The following is a 16,143-nucleotide window of genomic DNA, read 5'->3' on the forward strand; positions in this document are numbered from 1 at the left end:
CCATGGAAAAGGACAACGGGATGAGAAAAATATCTAAGGTTGTATACATGACAGGAGCACCTCTGCTGATGCCACTTATGACGCTAAATTAGCGGTCCATGGCAGTGATGCAAGGAACACGGTGGCTTGTGGAGAAAACCACGTTAGCAGCAACTCACTGTGCACAGAAAAGTCGGCTGGTGTCTCTACCAGGAACTGTTGAAGGACTGGAATGCGATGTTGGTAGTACTGGCAGCAGCCGGCTTTTGGTTTATTAAAAAAATGAACATCTTTCTTGCAAAGTTTAGAGATTTCGTAGACGATGTTCATTGTACATGAACTTATAAAAATGTGCTATGTTTTATCATTCAAGACATGTGATGACAGTAGGTGACTGTACTTAACCAGAATGACTCAATGCCTTCGAACCAGAGATAATTAGCAATCGAAGTCAGTCGTCTAAAATCACACACTGCATTTTCCCGGCAATCAGGTCGTTCTTTTTTAAATACTTAGCAGCACTATGCGCACAAAATTTTCATTCCAGGCTACAGTAACAACCGGTTTGAGAATCTGCGAAACTTTCAAGTTCACAGCGATTAGAAGATTTTTACAAAAATAAAATAAAAGACTTTTGTACATAGTTGTACGTGAACAGTAATACAAGTGCATGCATGTCCTCATACTCGAGCGACATTGTTGATCGCCACTGTTGTGCTCCCTGTCTGATGGATATAAATCCATATGAGGAATATGTAGATTTTCAGTAATGTTGTTGTTTGAAAGGAAAATTAATGCTTGGCAAATTACCTTCATCGAGTAACAGTTGAAAATAATCGCTGGGTAGACGTGTTTGGTACAAAATTCCAAGAAAGACTGACATTATAATTTTTTCTAATATTGTACGTCAATATTTTGTGTGTGTGTGTGGTGATTCATAATCTGACAATAGTCTTAGACCACTGGAAATAGAAAATGATTAACAGCAACGTGTGATCTCTTTCAGTAAAGTATCTATCATCTTCGTGCTTTGAACTAAAATAAAAACCAAAATTAAACAGCATCTAAAATAAGGTGTAGGATAGACTACATCGTCCACACAGTCAAGTGGCCTATTCTACACCTTATTTTAGATCGACGTGACGGTGCTGTGCAGAGTATATTTATATTTTTGACGATGCCATTACGGCCTTATCACTTTAAGACATGGTTTAAAAAAGATCTGAGGATGGTCATCACTGACTGAAACCGGTCATCGTCAAAAGAATTGATATTGTGATCAAAGACTGGAATAAAAAAACGTTTGACAGTATTGATTCACTGTTCATATAAGTGACTATGTCGCAGCTAGTGGAATATGTAGACACTCTGGACAGCATGTTGGGTTACAACAGCGGTATGTGAGCGAGCGTTATCCTGTTGGAAAACACTTCATGGAATGCTCCTCATGAATTGCAGCACAACAGATCGAATCACCAGACTGACGTACAAATTTGCGGTCAGGGTGCGTGGTATAGCCATGAAAGTGTTTTACTGCTGTTAGACGAAATCGCACCCCAGACCGTAACTCCAGGTGTAAGTCTAGTGTGTCTAGCACGCAGACAGGTTGATTCCAGACCCACAACTGCCGTTCTCCTAAACAACACACGGCATCACTGCCACCGACTCAGAACCAGTTTGCATCGGAAAACACATCAGACCTCCACCCTGCCCTTCAATGAGCTCTCGCTTGACACCACTTGAGTCGCCAATGGTGGTGGTCAGGGGTCAGGAGAATGCACGGTACTGGGCGTCTGGCTCGGAGCTGTCCTTGAAGCAACCGGTTTGTAACCGTTCGTCGTTTCACTGTGCTGCCAGCTGCTATTCAAATTGTTGTGCAGTCGCATTACGTTGCTCAGAGCCATACGCCGAACACGGTGGTAGTGCCACATGGTCGTCCGAAGCTCGATCTTCTTGGGACCGCACGTTCTCATGAGCACTGCTGCCAGCATTCATGTAAAGTGGCTACATTCTTGCCAAGTCTTGCTGCATTATCGCATAAGGGACTTCCATCTTCTCGTAGCCCTATTACACGATATCGTTCAAATTCAGTAAAGTGTTGACAATGGCATCATTGTCAACATAAAGGAATTCTTAACTGACATCAACCCATCATGTAAAATCTAAAAGATAACTGAATCTCACGACTGTTATTGCGTGTATTTAAATCAAACCTGATTTGCATCCTCATAACGGCGCTACTTTCTCCACTCTTAGGCAACTGGCCCCAAATCTGAAAGACGTCATATTTCAGATGTAGGAACACGCCCACCAACTTTTGTTTATGTCTCAAAACTCGCCCTTGGTGATGCGATTTTCTCCGTCAATGTAGTACACTCGATGTTCTGCTGTTCTGCTGTTTTGAGGGACGTCCTTGTTCCATATCACACCTCTAACATTCTCTTGTAATCTTTCTGCTAGCTTCCCCCGGGTACTTATTTCTCTGTAGCATCTTCCATTGTCATATATTAATCTCCCCAGATATTTGAAACTCTCCTCCTTCGTCAGTTGTTCCCCACCAATTATTATTCTAGATGTGACTCTCTCTTATTCTTGATTGAAATCATCATGTTACATTTACTTACAGAAATACAGTAAGTCCCGTATCCTTGTGTTATTCGTTCCTCCTCTTCCTCTTCTGTGTTTCCCCAAATCATCAAATCATTTGTAAACACTATTGTTTCCTATTTCCTTCGCCAATTACTTGGACCTCTACGCTCCTTATCTCATCCATCACCACAATGAGGACCAATGGTGAATGTGGACTTCCACTGTCTCAAGCCGTTCTTCTGTTTCAGGCAATTTGATCTCTCTTCTCCCAGTTTAACACAGCTGACACTCATATTGTGCATTGGTCTTATCCTTCGTACAGATGTTTACTCCTCTGTTCTCCAGAGACTTCTATACCTTGATTCTACGTAATCATGTCCTTTTTCAGAGTACAGGAAGGTGATTAGCAGAGCTGTTCCATTTTAATACTGATACTTCTGTAAATGTCTTTCGGTGAAAATTAGACCTACTGCAGACCTTCCTGCTCTGAAACCATGTTGGTTTTCTCTCATCCTTTCTCCTGTTTTGGTCCAAAATCGAGTTTCCAAAGCTTTCTCAAAGATAAAATGACTCATTAGTGTGATTCCCGATAGCTTTGGCACTATTTTATATTACTTTTCTTGAATATCGGTATAACTGCTCCGTTATTCCAATCTTTAGAAGTTCTCCTATCTGCCAAAAGTCCAACGTTTCGTCCACTTGCGGGAGGCGGGCAACGGCATGAAGCAGGAGACTGTCCTATTGTCCATAGGGGCGGAGCGGGGACTGAGTGTGCCCTGAGACCGCTACGGTAGCTTTGAAGGCCTTACGGGAACTCCGAAAAGTGACGGCTAAAGGTGACGTGATGAAGCTACGATAGGCCCAGCAAGCCAGCAGTGGATAACCCTACTTTCAAAAACGGAACAAATGTACTGCAGTAAGCCTCTCTAATTCAGATTAAACCCGACGTTCCTCAGGCAGAAACTAATTTCAGAAACTTAGACGCAATAAATTTTACAAATATCAGAGAGAAGCACAAAACCTTATAGCACCAAGTTAGCCTCGTAGCAACAGTTCAGACTGATGATCTGCTTTACAACAGACATAAGACTTTGCCTATTATCTGTCGTCCAGAGAGAGACATACAACTGCCCCGCCCCCCACCCACCCAGTTCTTAATGGGATTTTAAACATCAATGACTTTACGCAGCCACGTATAAAAAAAAATCCTCAGATATGAGATCATGGAACTATTTTTTTGAATTGTCTGTGAAGCGTGAGCGGATTTCTAAATAGGAAAATCAAGGCGATAGATAGATGTCGGAAATTGTATGTCGGTCAAGCACATATGTTTTCCTTTTCAGAGGTGTTAAGTACCGTGCAATGAATTCTTTGCTGGAAAGCATCACACGTCGCTTCATAATAACAGAGTTCTCTTAAAAATGGACTTACCCATCTAAGTATGGGATGACTGAGGTTGGAAGTGTTGCTTATGACAGCGAAAACTGATAACAGGAGGTCGCTTGCAGCCAGCGAGCCGAGACAGCAGCGTAACATCAGCCGGTACTTCCTGGAACACAACGAATCTATTAATACATCACTACTTGGCCTATCGTTCCGTATCCATTAGTGTTCTGACTAGCTCGAAATGTTAACAAAACTCTTCAACCTGATTTCCAGGACTTCATTGTATCTTCCGTCCTTGAAAAGCCTGATCTGCTGGAACAACCTCAGTCAGCATACATATTACCCCTCATACGCAATCAATTCACAACCGTTCCCATCGCAGTTGTAATCAACCCCATCTCCCTTAGACCTATCCATCCTACCAGTTGCAACTACTGTAGCTGTCGTAGCTCAATGAAAGGCTCTAATCCATTCGCTTTCTGCATAAGTCAGATCCTAGTGACTGACTTCACCACTATCAGTCCCTTGGTTCACATACACCCCACATTCAGTACAACCTCCTCTCCAACGCTTTCACAGCCAATTCTTAATACTAATTTGGTATCTTTTTTTTCTATATTCCTTTTACTAGTAACTGGCTGCCCGTCCCTGATTTGCAAGGGCATCAGTAACTTGTAAGTATTTACGGCCGGACGACGTGTCTGGTGTGGCAGTAATTCTGTTTACGGGGCACTGCGTAGTACAGTTATAATTAAACAGCAGAAAACAATGTTAGTAATTGATTATCATCATTTTCACATAAATTAAACGCTATGGTGCTGCTTTTCAGCCTTTCAATTACAAATAAAGAAGCATTTAATAATACAACCATAAAACACTCATGACGTGCATGACGTAACGTTATGATTCTCATATACTTTTGGTTTTTGTTGGGGCCTCCGGTGAGAGTAGGGATGGATATGGAAAAAAGAAAAAGATACCAAAGCAGTACAAGAATTGGTTGTTTCAAATAAGTTACAGAATTCTGATCAAGATGTTACTAACAACTCTACCATTGGATGTAGCGACTGGAAAAAAGGCACTCAATTTGGCAATCCTATGATAGATGCTTCTCATAATTAGTCTGGTTCCACTTTCAATACTACGTACAAGATACATTCTGCACAGTAATGTTGGACATATCGTTCTTTTCACAGAATTTGCATCTGTGAGATCTATACGCGGGAATTGTCTAGATGCAGGTACTCAGCTGTGAGAAAACAAATAACACGAAATTACTGGAACAAACGCAATAGATGTTAGCACTCAATTTTCTATTCTGTCATAATATGCAAACAAAGTCTGTCTAGAGATTTGCAACCACTGCGCTGTCATGAGAATTGAATTAGGTACCTGACATATAGGGAGAGAGAGGAGAGAAAGAGTGACAGAAAGAGAGAGAGAGAGAGAGAGAGAGAGAGAGAGTGTTTTTTTCTTAAAAAGGGAGGAGAGTAAAATAATATTAACGCAGAAACCAAGAAAACAATTATGTAGATGCTAACTAAGAACATAAATTAGTAACTCAAATGACACATTTTACTTAATAGTAAATGCATTGTCGATTAACTTTCCCAGTTTCTGTTTGTTTCTGACATATTCTTCTCCGCTGCTTCATCCATTGGCAATTTAACTGATCCAGAATACCGCTCCACTTCTGCATTACTAAACGGCTAACCGGTTAATGGTTGACGGTGCACGATCCCAGTTGCAGACTGCGTATTATCGGTTTAGTGGGGGAACAGAAATTTGATTTTCAGCATTTCATACAAGTACTGATCAGGTTTAAAAATTTATAGTGCTTTTATAACCTACTCATTAAGAGTGAATGGCTTCTGCCAGTGGTCTGGCAGACTAGTTTCATGTGAGACCAATTTCCGTCACTCTGATAAAAAGAAGTAACAGAAATATACTGAGGTGACAGAAGTCATGGGATACTCCTAACATCGTGTCGGGCTTCCTTTCGCAGCGCCTTATACACCAACCCGACGTGGCCATGGACTCAACAAGTCATTGGAAGTCCACTGCAGAAATACTGAGCCGTGTTGGCTCTACAGCGAAAGTGTAGGATATCGTGCACGAACTCACCTCTCTAGTATATCTCACAAATGTTCGACGGGATTCGTGATGGGCGAGCTGGCTGGCCGAAACATTCGCTTAAACTGTCCAGAATGTTCTTCAAACCAATCGCGAACAACTGTGAACCGGTGACATTGTGTATTGCCATCCACAAAAATTCCACGGTTGTTTGGGAATATAAGGCCCATCAACGTCTGAAAATGGACCTCAAGTAGTCTAACATAACCGTTTCCAGTCAATAATCGGTTCAGTTAGACCAGAGGATCCTATCCATTCCACGTAAACACAGCTCACACCATTACGCAGCCACCACCAACCGTTTTGACAAGTTGGGCCCATGGCTTCGACGGATCCGCGCCACATACGACACCTACCATCACCTCTTACCAACTGATATCGGGACTCATCTGACCAGCCCACGGTTTTCCAGTAGTCCAGGATCCAACCGATATGGCCACGAGCCCACGAGAAGCGCTGGAGGCGATGTCACGGTGTTAGCAAAAGTACTCGCGTCGGTCGTCTGGGTCATAGCCTATTAACGCCAGATTTCGCCGCACTGTCCTAGTAGACACTTTCGTCGTACGTTCCATATTGATTTTTGCGGTTATTTCATTCAGTGCTGCTTGTCCGTTAGCACTGATAACTCTACGCAAACGCCGCTGCTCTCGTTCATTAAGTGAGGGCCGTCTACCCCTGCGTTGTCAGTGGCGATAGGTAATGCTTCAGATTTGACATTCTCGGCACTCTCTTGACGACGTGGATCTTAGAATGTCAAATCTGTAACGTTTTCCGAAATGGAATGTACATGAGTCTAGCTCCAACTACCATTCCGCGCTCAAATTCTGTTACACAAGCTGAGACATCGTCGCGAAAAAACACAGTGACCCGTGTATTTAATAGATTTCCTTTAATTTACGTCTATGGTCACAATCTTTTTGTTTAATGACCATCATCATATCTGTTTCATAAAAACAAAGTTCTAATGTACTGCAGCCATAGTGGCATCGTCAAATGTTAAACGCGGAATCAGCACCAGCATCAGTGATACTGACAACATGAATCGTGCATGTGATATGATTTATATATATATGACGATGCTGGTGCTGATTCCGCATTAAACATTTGACGATGCCACTATGGCTGCAGTACATTAGAACTTTGTTTTTATGAAACAGATCTGATGATGGTCATTAAAGACCGAAACCGGTAATCTGTTAAACAAAAAAAGATTGTGACCATAGACGTAAATTAAAGGAAATTTATCAAATTCTGTTAATTCCCGTCTTGCGGCCATAATCACGTCGGAAGCCTTTTCGCTCGAATCACATGAGTGCAAATGAGTCTCCGTCAATTCACTGTCCTTGTGTATCTTGTGTACGCGATACTACCGACTTGGTGTATGTGCACATCCCTATCCCTTGACTTTTGTTACCTCAGGGTAACTGGATAAGATTAATAGCTAGCATCTCCCACAATTCATCTTCCGACTGTAATTTGCATGTACTTCTTGGCAGAGGGAAAGTATGAGCTATTTTTTTAATCATTACGAGCTCTCTCTTGGTAGTTTAATCTATGTGGTAGCGAGACTCGGACTTTGTGTGAGGAGGGGTGAGAGGGGGCGGGAGACGGGCATCCCCACAACCTTATTTTATATACTTTACCCCACATGACATGAGAAAATGCTACTCTGCGATACCCATAATCCAGCCGCGAGTTGCGTTGGCTGGCTGCTTTTGTGTCCCTTCACAAGAGGTAGCTCATTTAGCTTGCGTTTAAGGAATCTGGCGAGATGGAGGCTTCAAAGGACAGACGCCACTTAAGCTCAGAGAGGCTGACTTTGAGGCGTCACGGTGTTGCGTACCTGTTCAGGAAACGCCTTCCTCTTGTGTGTTCGTAAAATTTGTAGGTTACAAATACGAGAACTGTTTGCACGTAGGCTGGAAGTGACAAAGCGCACCTACTTGCAAGTTACTGTCTTTCGTTATGGAGATAATGGATTGGTCACACACAGTAGTTTGAAGCGAGGAACGCAATCCTTGCCCTGCCAAAGTTATTTCTCAAGGCTAGGAGACGGCCTCCACATAATAAGCTCTCTCTCTCTCTCTCTCTCTCTCTCTCTCTCTCTCTCTCTCATTCTCTGTCTCTCTATCTTCTCCCGTGGAAACTTTCTGGTTGATGTTCCTAAAAACTTTCTTATGAGAGTGACGCGAAGAGTGGAGTTACCTTCGTTTCATTGTCCGTTCACTAGTACCCACTGTGTTTGCCTGATGAACATTTTTAGGACGGTTGCTTTTTCGTGGAGCACTCAGGAGGATAGAGAAGCGGCGTTTTTCGGCGTCCTGGTGTCAGATTTGGAAAGGGGCAGATGTTCTGACTCTGTGTTGAGATTGACTGTGCCGGACATCTTCTGGACACTGATATCAGACACCGTGGCGCGCGGATGCTGCCTTTGAACTATGAAGCCGATTTTTGGTTTGGTAAGTGCTGAATAGGACGCAGGTTCGAGTAAGCGTTCGTAATCCTGAAAGGATTTTATGGAGAAACATGATTTCTTTTTCTGTTCTGTACCCTTGACCGATATGCAAGCGGGCGTCATAGTAGAGAATTGTGTCCACGCGTTTCTGTAAGATTGTTCATGCAGTGCCAAGTGTATGCCGTTAATTTGTTGCGTGTTTGATTAACATCCGTTTCAGATGACTTGATCCATGCATATTACGTATCTGAAAAATTGCGGTGGCGGGGTTCTGATTCCCGTTAGTTCCGACGGGATCAGGCATTTAACTGACCAGTTTAGTCGATTCCCACATCGACCTCTTGCAAGCGGCATCATCTTCCGTTAACACAATAAATTAAGTATTACTGTTGCAAACTCTGTATTTGTCTTCAGGCTCTGTAACTCACTACGCCCAAATGACCCAGACTGTATTCAACAAGTGTTTGAGACTGTAGCACTGGTAGACTTCCAACAAACTTTAAACGTAATTTTAAACTCTTTCTCCTTATATGCTTGTCGTCAAATATCTTTCACATTAACTAATTTGTAGAAGAATCAGACGTTTGAAAGTGTGCTATACAGAATCGGAGGTGGGGGTTACTCGCGTTGCCACTTCCTTGTTCTGGTAAAGATGTTCCATAACATGTTTCTTTGTTGGTACTTCATCATTTGACACAATTTTTACATTTTTCAAATGCGCCCAGTTTCGTATTCTCTTGTTTCCGACAACTACGTTTCGGTTCACACATTCATGAGCTCCACACGTAAAGTTTCAGGAACCCATTCCTTGATTCCAAGTCACTGTTTGCGACAAGCTAAGATCTTTCGTTGTTAGGTTGCTTGTGACCTGTTTCGGCCGTCTAGTGTAACCTTACTTCCCAGACGCAGAACTATTTAACACACAGTAGTATACTTCCCATAGGTTCATGTTAACGAAGCGACTCCTAACTGATCTTTATCGAACTGTGATCCGTTTACTAGCGTGTTTAAACATCTATATCTGCATCTATATCCCCACATGCTAGTTAACGGATCACACTTTGGTAAACATCAGTTAGGAGTCGCTTCGTTAACATAAACTCAAATGGCTCAAATGGCTCTGAGTACTATGGGACTCAACTGCTGTGGTCATAAGTCCCCTAGAGCTTAGAACTACTTAAACCTAACTAACCTAAGGACAGCACACAACACCCAGCCATCACGAGGCAGAGAAAATCCCTGACCCCGCCGGGAATCGAACCCGGGAACCCGGGCGTGGGAAGCGAGAACGCTAACGCACGACCACGAGATGCGGGCTTAACATAAACCTATGGGAAGTATATATATATACCGGGTGATCAAAAAGTCAGTGTTGTTGTTGTTGTTGTTGTCTTCAGTCCTGAGACTGGTTGGATGCAGCTGTCCATGCTACTCTATCCTGTGTAAGCTTCTTCATCTCCCAGTACTTACTGCAACCTATATCCTTCTGAATCTGCTGAGTGTATTCATCTCTTGGTCTCCCTCTACGATTTTTACCCTTCACGCTGCCCTCCAACGCTAAATTTGTGATCCCTTGATGCCTCAGAACATGTCCTACCAACCGGTCCCTTCTTCTTGTCAAGTTGTGGCACAAACTCCTTTTCTCCCCAATTTTATTCAATACCTGCTCATTAGTTATGTGATCTACCCATCTGATCTTCAGCATTCTTCTGCAGCACCACATTTCAAAACCTTCTATTCTCTTCTTGTCTAAATTAGTTATCGTCCACGTTTCACATCCATGCATGGCTACACACCATACAAATACTTTTAAAAAGACTACCTGACACGTAAATCTATGCTCGATGTTAACAAATTTCTCTTCTTTAGAAATGCTTTCCTTGCCATTACCAGTCAACATTTTATATCTTCCCCACTCCGACCATCATCAGTTATTTTGATCCCCAAATAGCAAAAATCCTTTACTACTTTAAGTGTCTCATTTCCTAATCTAATTCCCTCAGCATCACCCGAATTAATTCGACTACATTACATTATCCTCGTTTTGCTTTTGTTGATGTTCATCTTATATCCTCCTTTAAAGACACTGCCCATTCCGTTCAACTGCTCTTCCAAGTCATTTGCTGTCTCTGACAGAATTACAATGTCATCGGCGAACCTCAACGTTTTTATTTCTTCCCTATGGACTTTAATACCTACTCCGAATTTTTCTTTTGTTTCCTTTATTGCTTGCTCAATATAAAGATTGAATAACATCAGGGATAGGCTACAACCCTGTCTCACTTCTTTCCCAACCACTGCTTCCCTTTCATGCCCCTCGACTCTTATAACTGCCATCTGCTTTCTGTACAAATTGTAAATAGCCTTTCGCTCCCTGTATTTTACCCCTACCACCTTTAGAATTTGAAAGAGAGTATTCCAGTCAACTTTGTCAAAAGCTTTCTCTATGTCTACAAATGCTAGAAATGTAGGTTTGCCTTTCCTTAATCTATTTTCTAAGATAAGTCGTAGGGTCAGTATTGCCTCACGTGTTCCAAAATTTCTGCGGAATCCAAACTGATCTTCCCCGAGGTCGGCTTCTATCAGTTTTTCCATTCGCCTGTAAAGAATTCGCGTTAGTATTTTGCAGCTGTGACTTATTAAACTGATAGTTCGGTAATTTTCACATCTGTCAACACCTGCTTTCTTTGGGATAGGAATTATTGTATTCTTCTTGAAGTCTGAGGGTATTTCGCCTGTCTCATACATCTTGCTCACCAGGTAGTAGAGTTTTAGTCATGACAGGCTCTCCCAAGGCCATCAGCAGTTCTAACGGAATGTTGTCTACTCGCGGGGCCTTGTTTCGACTCAGGTCTTTCAGTGCTCTGTCAAACTCTTCACGCAGTATCATATCTCCCATTTCATCTTCATCTCAATACTCTTCCATTTCCATAATATTGTCCTCAAGTACATCGCCCTTGTATAGACCCTCTATATACTCCTTCCACCTTCCTGCTTTTCCTTCTTTGCTTAGAACTGGGTTTCCATCTGAGCTCTTGATATTCATACAAGTCGTTCTCTTTTCTCCAAAGGTCTCTTTAATTTTCCTGTAGGCAGTATCTATCTTACCCCTAGTGAGATAAGCCTCTACATCCTTACATTTGTCCTCTAGCCATCCCTGCTTAGCCATTTTGCACTTCCTGTCGATCTCATTTTTCAGACGTTGATATTCCCTTTTGCCTGCTTCATTTACTGCGTTTTAAATTTTCTCCTTTCATCAATTAAATTCAATATTTCTTCTGTTACCCAAGGATTTCTACTAGCCCTCTTCTTTTTACCTACTTGATCCTCTGCTGCCTTCACTACTTCATCCCTCAGAGCTACCCATTCTTCTTCTACTGTATTTCTTTCCCCCATTCCTGTCAATTGTTCCCTTATGCTCTCCCTGAAACTCTGTACAAACTCTGGTTCTTTCAGTTTATCCAGGTCACATCTCCTTAAATTCCCTTTTTGCAGTTTATTCAGTTTTAATCTACAGTTCATAACCAATAGATTGTGGTCAGAGTCCACATCTGCCCCTGGAAATGTCTTACAATTTAAAACTTGGTTCCTAAATCCCTGTCTTACGATTATATAATCTATCTGATACCTTCTAGTATCTCCAGGATTCAGCCATGTATACAACCTTCTTTTATGATTCTTGAACCAAGTGTTAGCTATGATTAAGTTATGCTCTCTGCAAAATTCTACCAGACGGCTTCCTCTTTCATTTCTCTCTCCCAATCCATATTCACCCATTATGTTTCCTTCTCTCCCTTTTCCTACTCTCGAATTCCAGTCACCCATGACTATTAAATTTTCGTCTCCCTTCACTACCTGAATAATTTCTTTTATCTCATCATACATTTCATCAATTTCTTCATCATCTGCAGAGCTAGTTGGCATATAAACTTGTACTACTGTAGTAGGCATGGGCTTCGAGTCTATCTTGGCCACAATAATGCGTTCACTATGCTGTTGGTAGTAGCTTACCCGCACTCCTATTTTTTTTATTCATTATTAAACCTACTCCTGCATTACCTATATTTGATTTTGTATTTATAACATTGTATTCACCTGACCAAAAGTCTTGTTCCTCCTGCCACCGAACTTAACTAATTCCCACTATATCTAACTTCAACCTATCCATTCCCCTTTTTAAATTTTCTAGCCTACCTGCCCGATTAAGGGATCTGACATTCCGCGCTCCGATCCGTAGAACGCCAGTTTTCTTTCTCCTGATAACGACGTCCTCTTGAGTAGTCTCCGCCCGGAGATCCGAATGGGGGACTATTTTACCTCCGGAATATTTTACCCAAGAGGACGCCATCATCATTTAATCATACAGTAAAGCTGCAAGCCCTCGGGAAAAATTACGGCTGTAGTTTCCCCTTGCTTTCAGCCGTTCGCAGTACCAGCACAGCAAGGCCGTTTTCGTTAGTGTTGAAAGGCCCGATCAGTCAATCATCCAGACTGTTGCCCCTGCAACTACTGAAAAGGCTGCTGCCCTCTTTAGGAACCACACGTTTGTCTGGCCTCTCAACAGATACCCCTCCGTTGTGGTTGCACCTACGGTACGGCCATCTGTATCGCTGAGGCACGCAAGCCTCCCCACCAACGGCAAGGTCCATGGTTCATGGGGGTAGGAAAAAGTCAGTATAAATTTGAAAACTTAATAAACCACGGAATAATGTAGATAGAGAGGTAAAAATTGACACACATGCTTGAAATGAGATGGGGTTTTCTTAAAAACAAAAAAACAAAGTTCACAAAATTTCCGACAGATGGCGCTGGACAGCAAAACGTCAGTGACTGCGCGTGGCAATCGTGTATAAAAGGAGCTGTAATGAGAGAGAGAATCAGATGCGCCAGCAGTCGCAGCATGTTGACGTTTCCTGAAAAGGCGTTTTTAGTGAAGCTGTATTATCAGAATGGGGAATGTGCTAGTTCAGCGTTATGATCCTATCGCCATAGGAAGGGGATTCGAACGGGTAAAGGTCTGTTGACAAATGGAGCTGTGGCAAGAATGATTTCGAAGTTTGAAGCCACGGGTTGTTTAGACGATAGACCCCGCAGTGGCCGACCGAGCACAAGGCGTAATGCTGCTGAGACAGTTCAGGAAGAAATGGAGACTATAGCGGGTTCGTCCATGCACGGGGAATTCAGCGCTCGTGCAGTAGCACGTCGCACCGGCATTCCATACACTATTGTTTGGTTGGCACTGAGGCGTACCCTCCGATGCTATCCGTACAAAATCCATAGGCATCATGAACTGTTACCTGGCGATTTAGTGAAGCGGAGGGCATTTGCGGTGTGGGCGTTTCAAAAGATGGCGGAAGATGACGATTGGTTGAGAAGATGACGATTGGTTGAGTAACGTGTTGTGGACCGACGAAGCTCATTTCGCACTCCCAGGGTCTCTCAACGCCCACAACTGCAGAATTTGGGCTACCGAAAATCCTAGAACTGTCGTGGAAACCCCATTGCACGACGAGAAAGTCACGGTTTGGGTTGGATTTACCACACCTACCGTTATCGGGCCTTTTTTCTTCGAGGAAATGCGTGATTCTGGTTTTGTAACTGCTACCGTGACGGGTGAGAGGTACGCTGTTATGTTACAGAATCACATCGTCCCCAGCCTGACTGATAAACACCTGCTGGAACGTACGATGTTTATGCAGGATGGCGCTTCTCCCCATACCGCTAGACGCGTGAAAGATCTCTTGCGCGCGTCGTTTGGTGATGATCGTGTGCTCAGCCGCCACTTTCGTCATGCTTGGTCTCCCAGACCCCAGTCCGTGCGATTATTGGCTTTGGGGTTACCAGACGTCGCAAGTGTATCGTGATCGACCGACATCTCTAGGGATGTTGAAAGACAAAATCCGACGCCAATGCCTCACTATAATTCCGGGCATGCTTTACAGTGCTGTTCACAACATTATTCTTTGACACAGCTATTGTTGAGGAATGATGGTGGATATATTGAGCATTTCCGGTAAAGAACATCATCTTTACTTTGTCTTACTTTGTTATGCTAATTACTGCTATTCTGATGAGATGAAGCGCCATCTGTCGGACATTTTTTGAACTTTTGTATTTTTTTGGTCGTAATAAAACCGCAAGTTATTCCAAGCAAGTGTGTCAATTTGTACCTCTCTACCTACATTATTCCGTGATTTGTTCAGTTTTCAAATTTATACTGACTTTTAGATCACCCAGTATATATACGGTGGTCCATTGATAGTGACCGGGCCAACTATCTCATGAAATAAGCATCAAACGAAAAAAGTACAAAGAACGAAACTCGTCTAACTTGAAGGGGGAAACCAGATAGCGCTATGGTTGGCCCGCTAGATGGCGCTGCCATAGGCCAAACGGATATCAACTGCGTTTTTTTAAATAGGAAACGCCATTTTATTACATATTCGTGTAGTACGTAAAGAAATATGAATGTTTTAGTTGGACCACTTTTTTCGCTATGTGATAGATGTCGCTGTTATTGTCACAAACATATAAGTACGTGGTGTCACATAACATTCCGCCAGTAAGGACGGTATTTGCTTCGTGATACATTACCCGTGTTAAAATGAACCGTTTACCAATTGCGGAAAAGGTCGATATCGTGTTGATGTATGGCTATTGTGATCAAAATGCCCAACGGGCGTGTACTATGTATGCTGCTCGGTATCCTGGACGACATCATCTAACTGTCCGGACCGTTCGCCGGATAGTTACGTTATTTAAGGAAACAGGAAGTGTTCAGCCACATGTGAAACGTCAACCACGACCTGCAACAAATGATGATGCCCAAGTATGTGTTTTAGCTGCAAATCCGCACATCACCAGCACACAAATTCCGCGAGAATCGGGAATCTCAAAAACGTCGGTGCTGAGAATGCTACATCAACATCGATTGCATCCGTACTATATTTCTATGCACCAGGAATTGCACGACTGAACGTCGTGTACAGTTCTGCCACTGGGCACAAGAGAAATTACGGGACGATGACAGATCTTTTGCACGCGTTCTATTTAGCGACGAAGTGTCATTCACCAACAGCGGTAACGCAAACCGGCATAATACGCATTATTGGGCAAAGGAAAATCCACGATGGCTACGACAAATGGAACATCAGCGAACTTGGCAGGTTAATGTATGGTGCGGCATTATGGGAGGAAGGATAATTGACGCCCATTATATCGATGGAAATCCAAATGGTGCAATGTATACTGATTTCCTACGTAATATTCTGCCGATGTTACTACAAGATATTTCACTGCACGACAGAATGGCTATGTACTTCCAACAGGATGGCTGTCCGGCACATAGCTCGCGTGCGGTTGAAGCGGTTTTGAATAGCATATTTAATGAGAGGTGGATTGGTCGTCCAAGCACCATACCATGGCCCGTGCGTTTACCAGATCTGACTTCCCCGGATTTCTTTCTGCAGGGAAAGTTGAAGGATATTTGCTATCGTGGTCCACCGACAACGCCTGACAACATGTGTCAGCGCATTGTCAATGCATGTGCATACATTACGGAAGGCCAACTACTCGCTGTTAAGAGGAATGTCGTTACACAT

The 16,143-nt window shown here is 42.8% G+C and overlaps 1 protein-coding gene across 1 annotated transcript in view; it reads right to left on the reverse strand.

Annotated features, from left to right (window-relative positions):
• LOC124775747 (gastrin/cholecystokinin type B receptor-like) overlaps positions 1 to 16,143 on the reverse strand; it is a 65,499-nt gene that overhangs the window by 41,329 nt on the left and 8,027 nt on the right. Inside the window, exon 2 of the mRNA XM_047250577.1 lies at positions 4,000 to 4,117. Coding sequence (XP_047106533.1) covers positions 4,000 to 4,117 — 118 coding nt within the window. The remainder of the gene's footprint in view (positions 1 to 3,999; positions 4,118 to 16,143) is intronic.

The sequence above is a fragment of the Schistocerca piceifrons genome, chromosome 2 (assembly GCF_021461385.2).
Source record: "Schistocerca piceifrons isolate TAMUIC-IGC-003096 chromosome 2, iqSchPice1.1, whole genome shotgun sequence".
NCBI lineage: Eukaryota > Metazoa > Arthropoda > Insecta > Orthoptera > Acrididae > Schistocerca > Schistocerca piceifrons.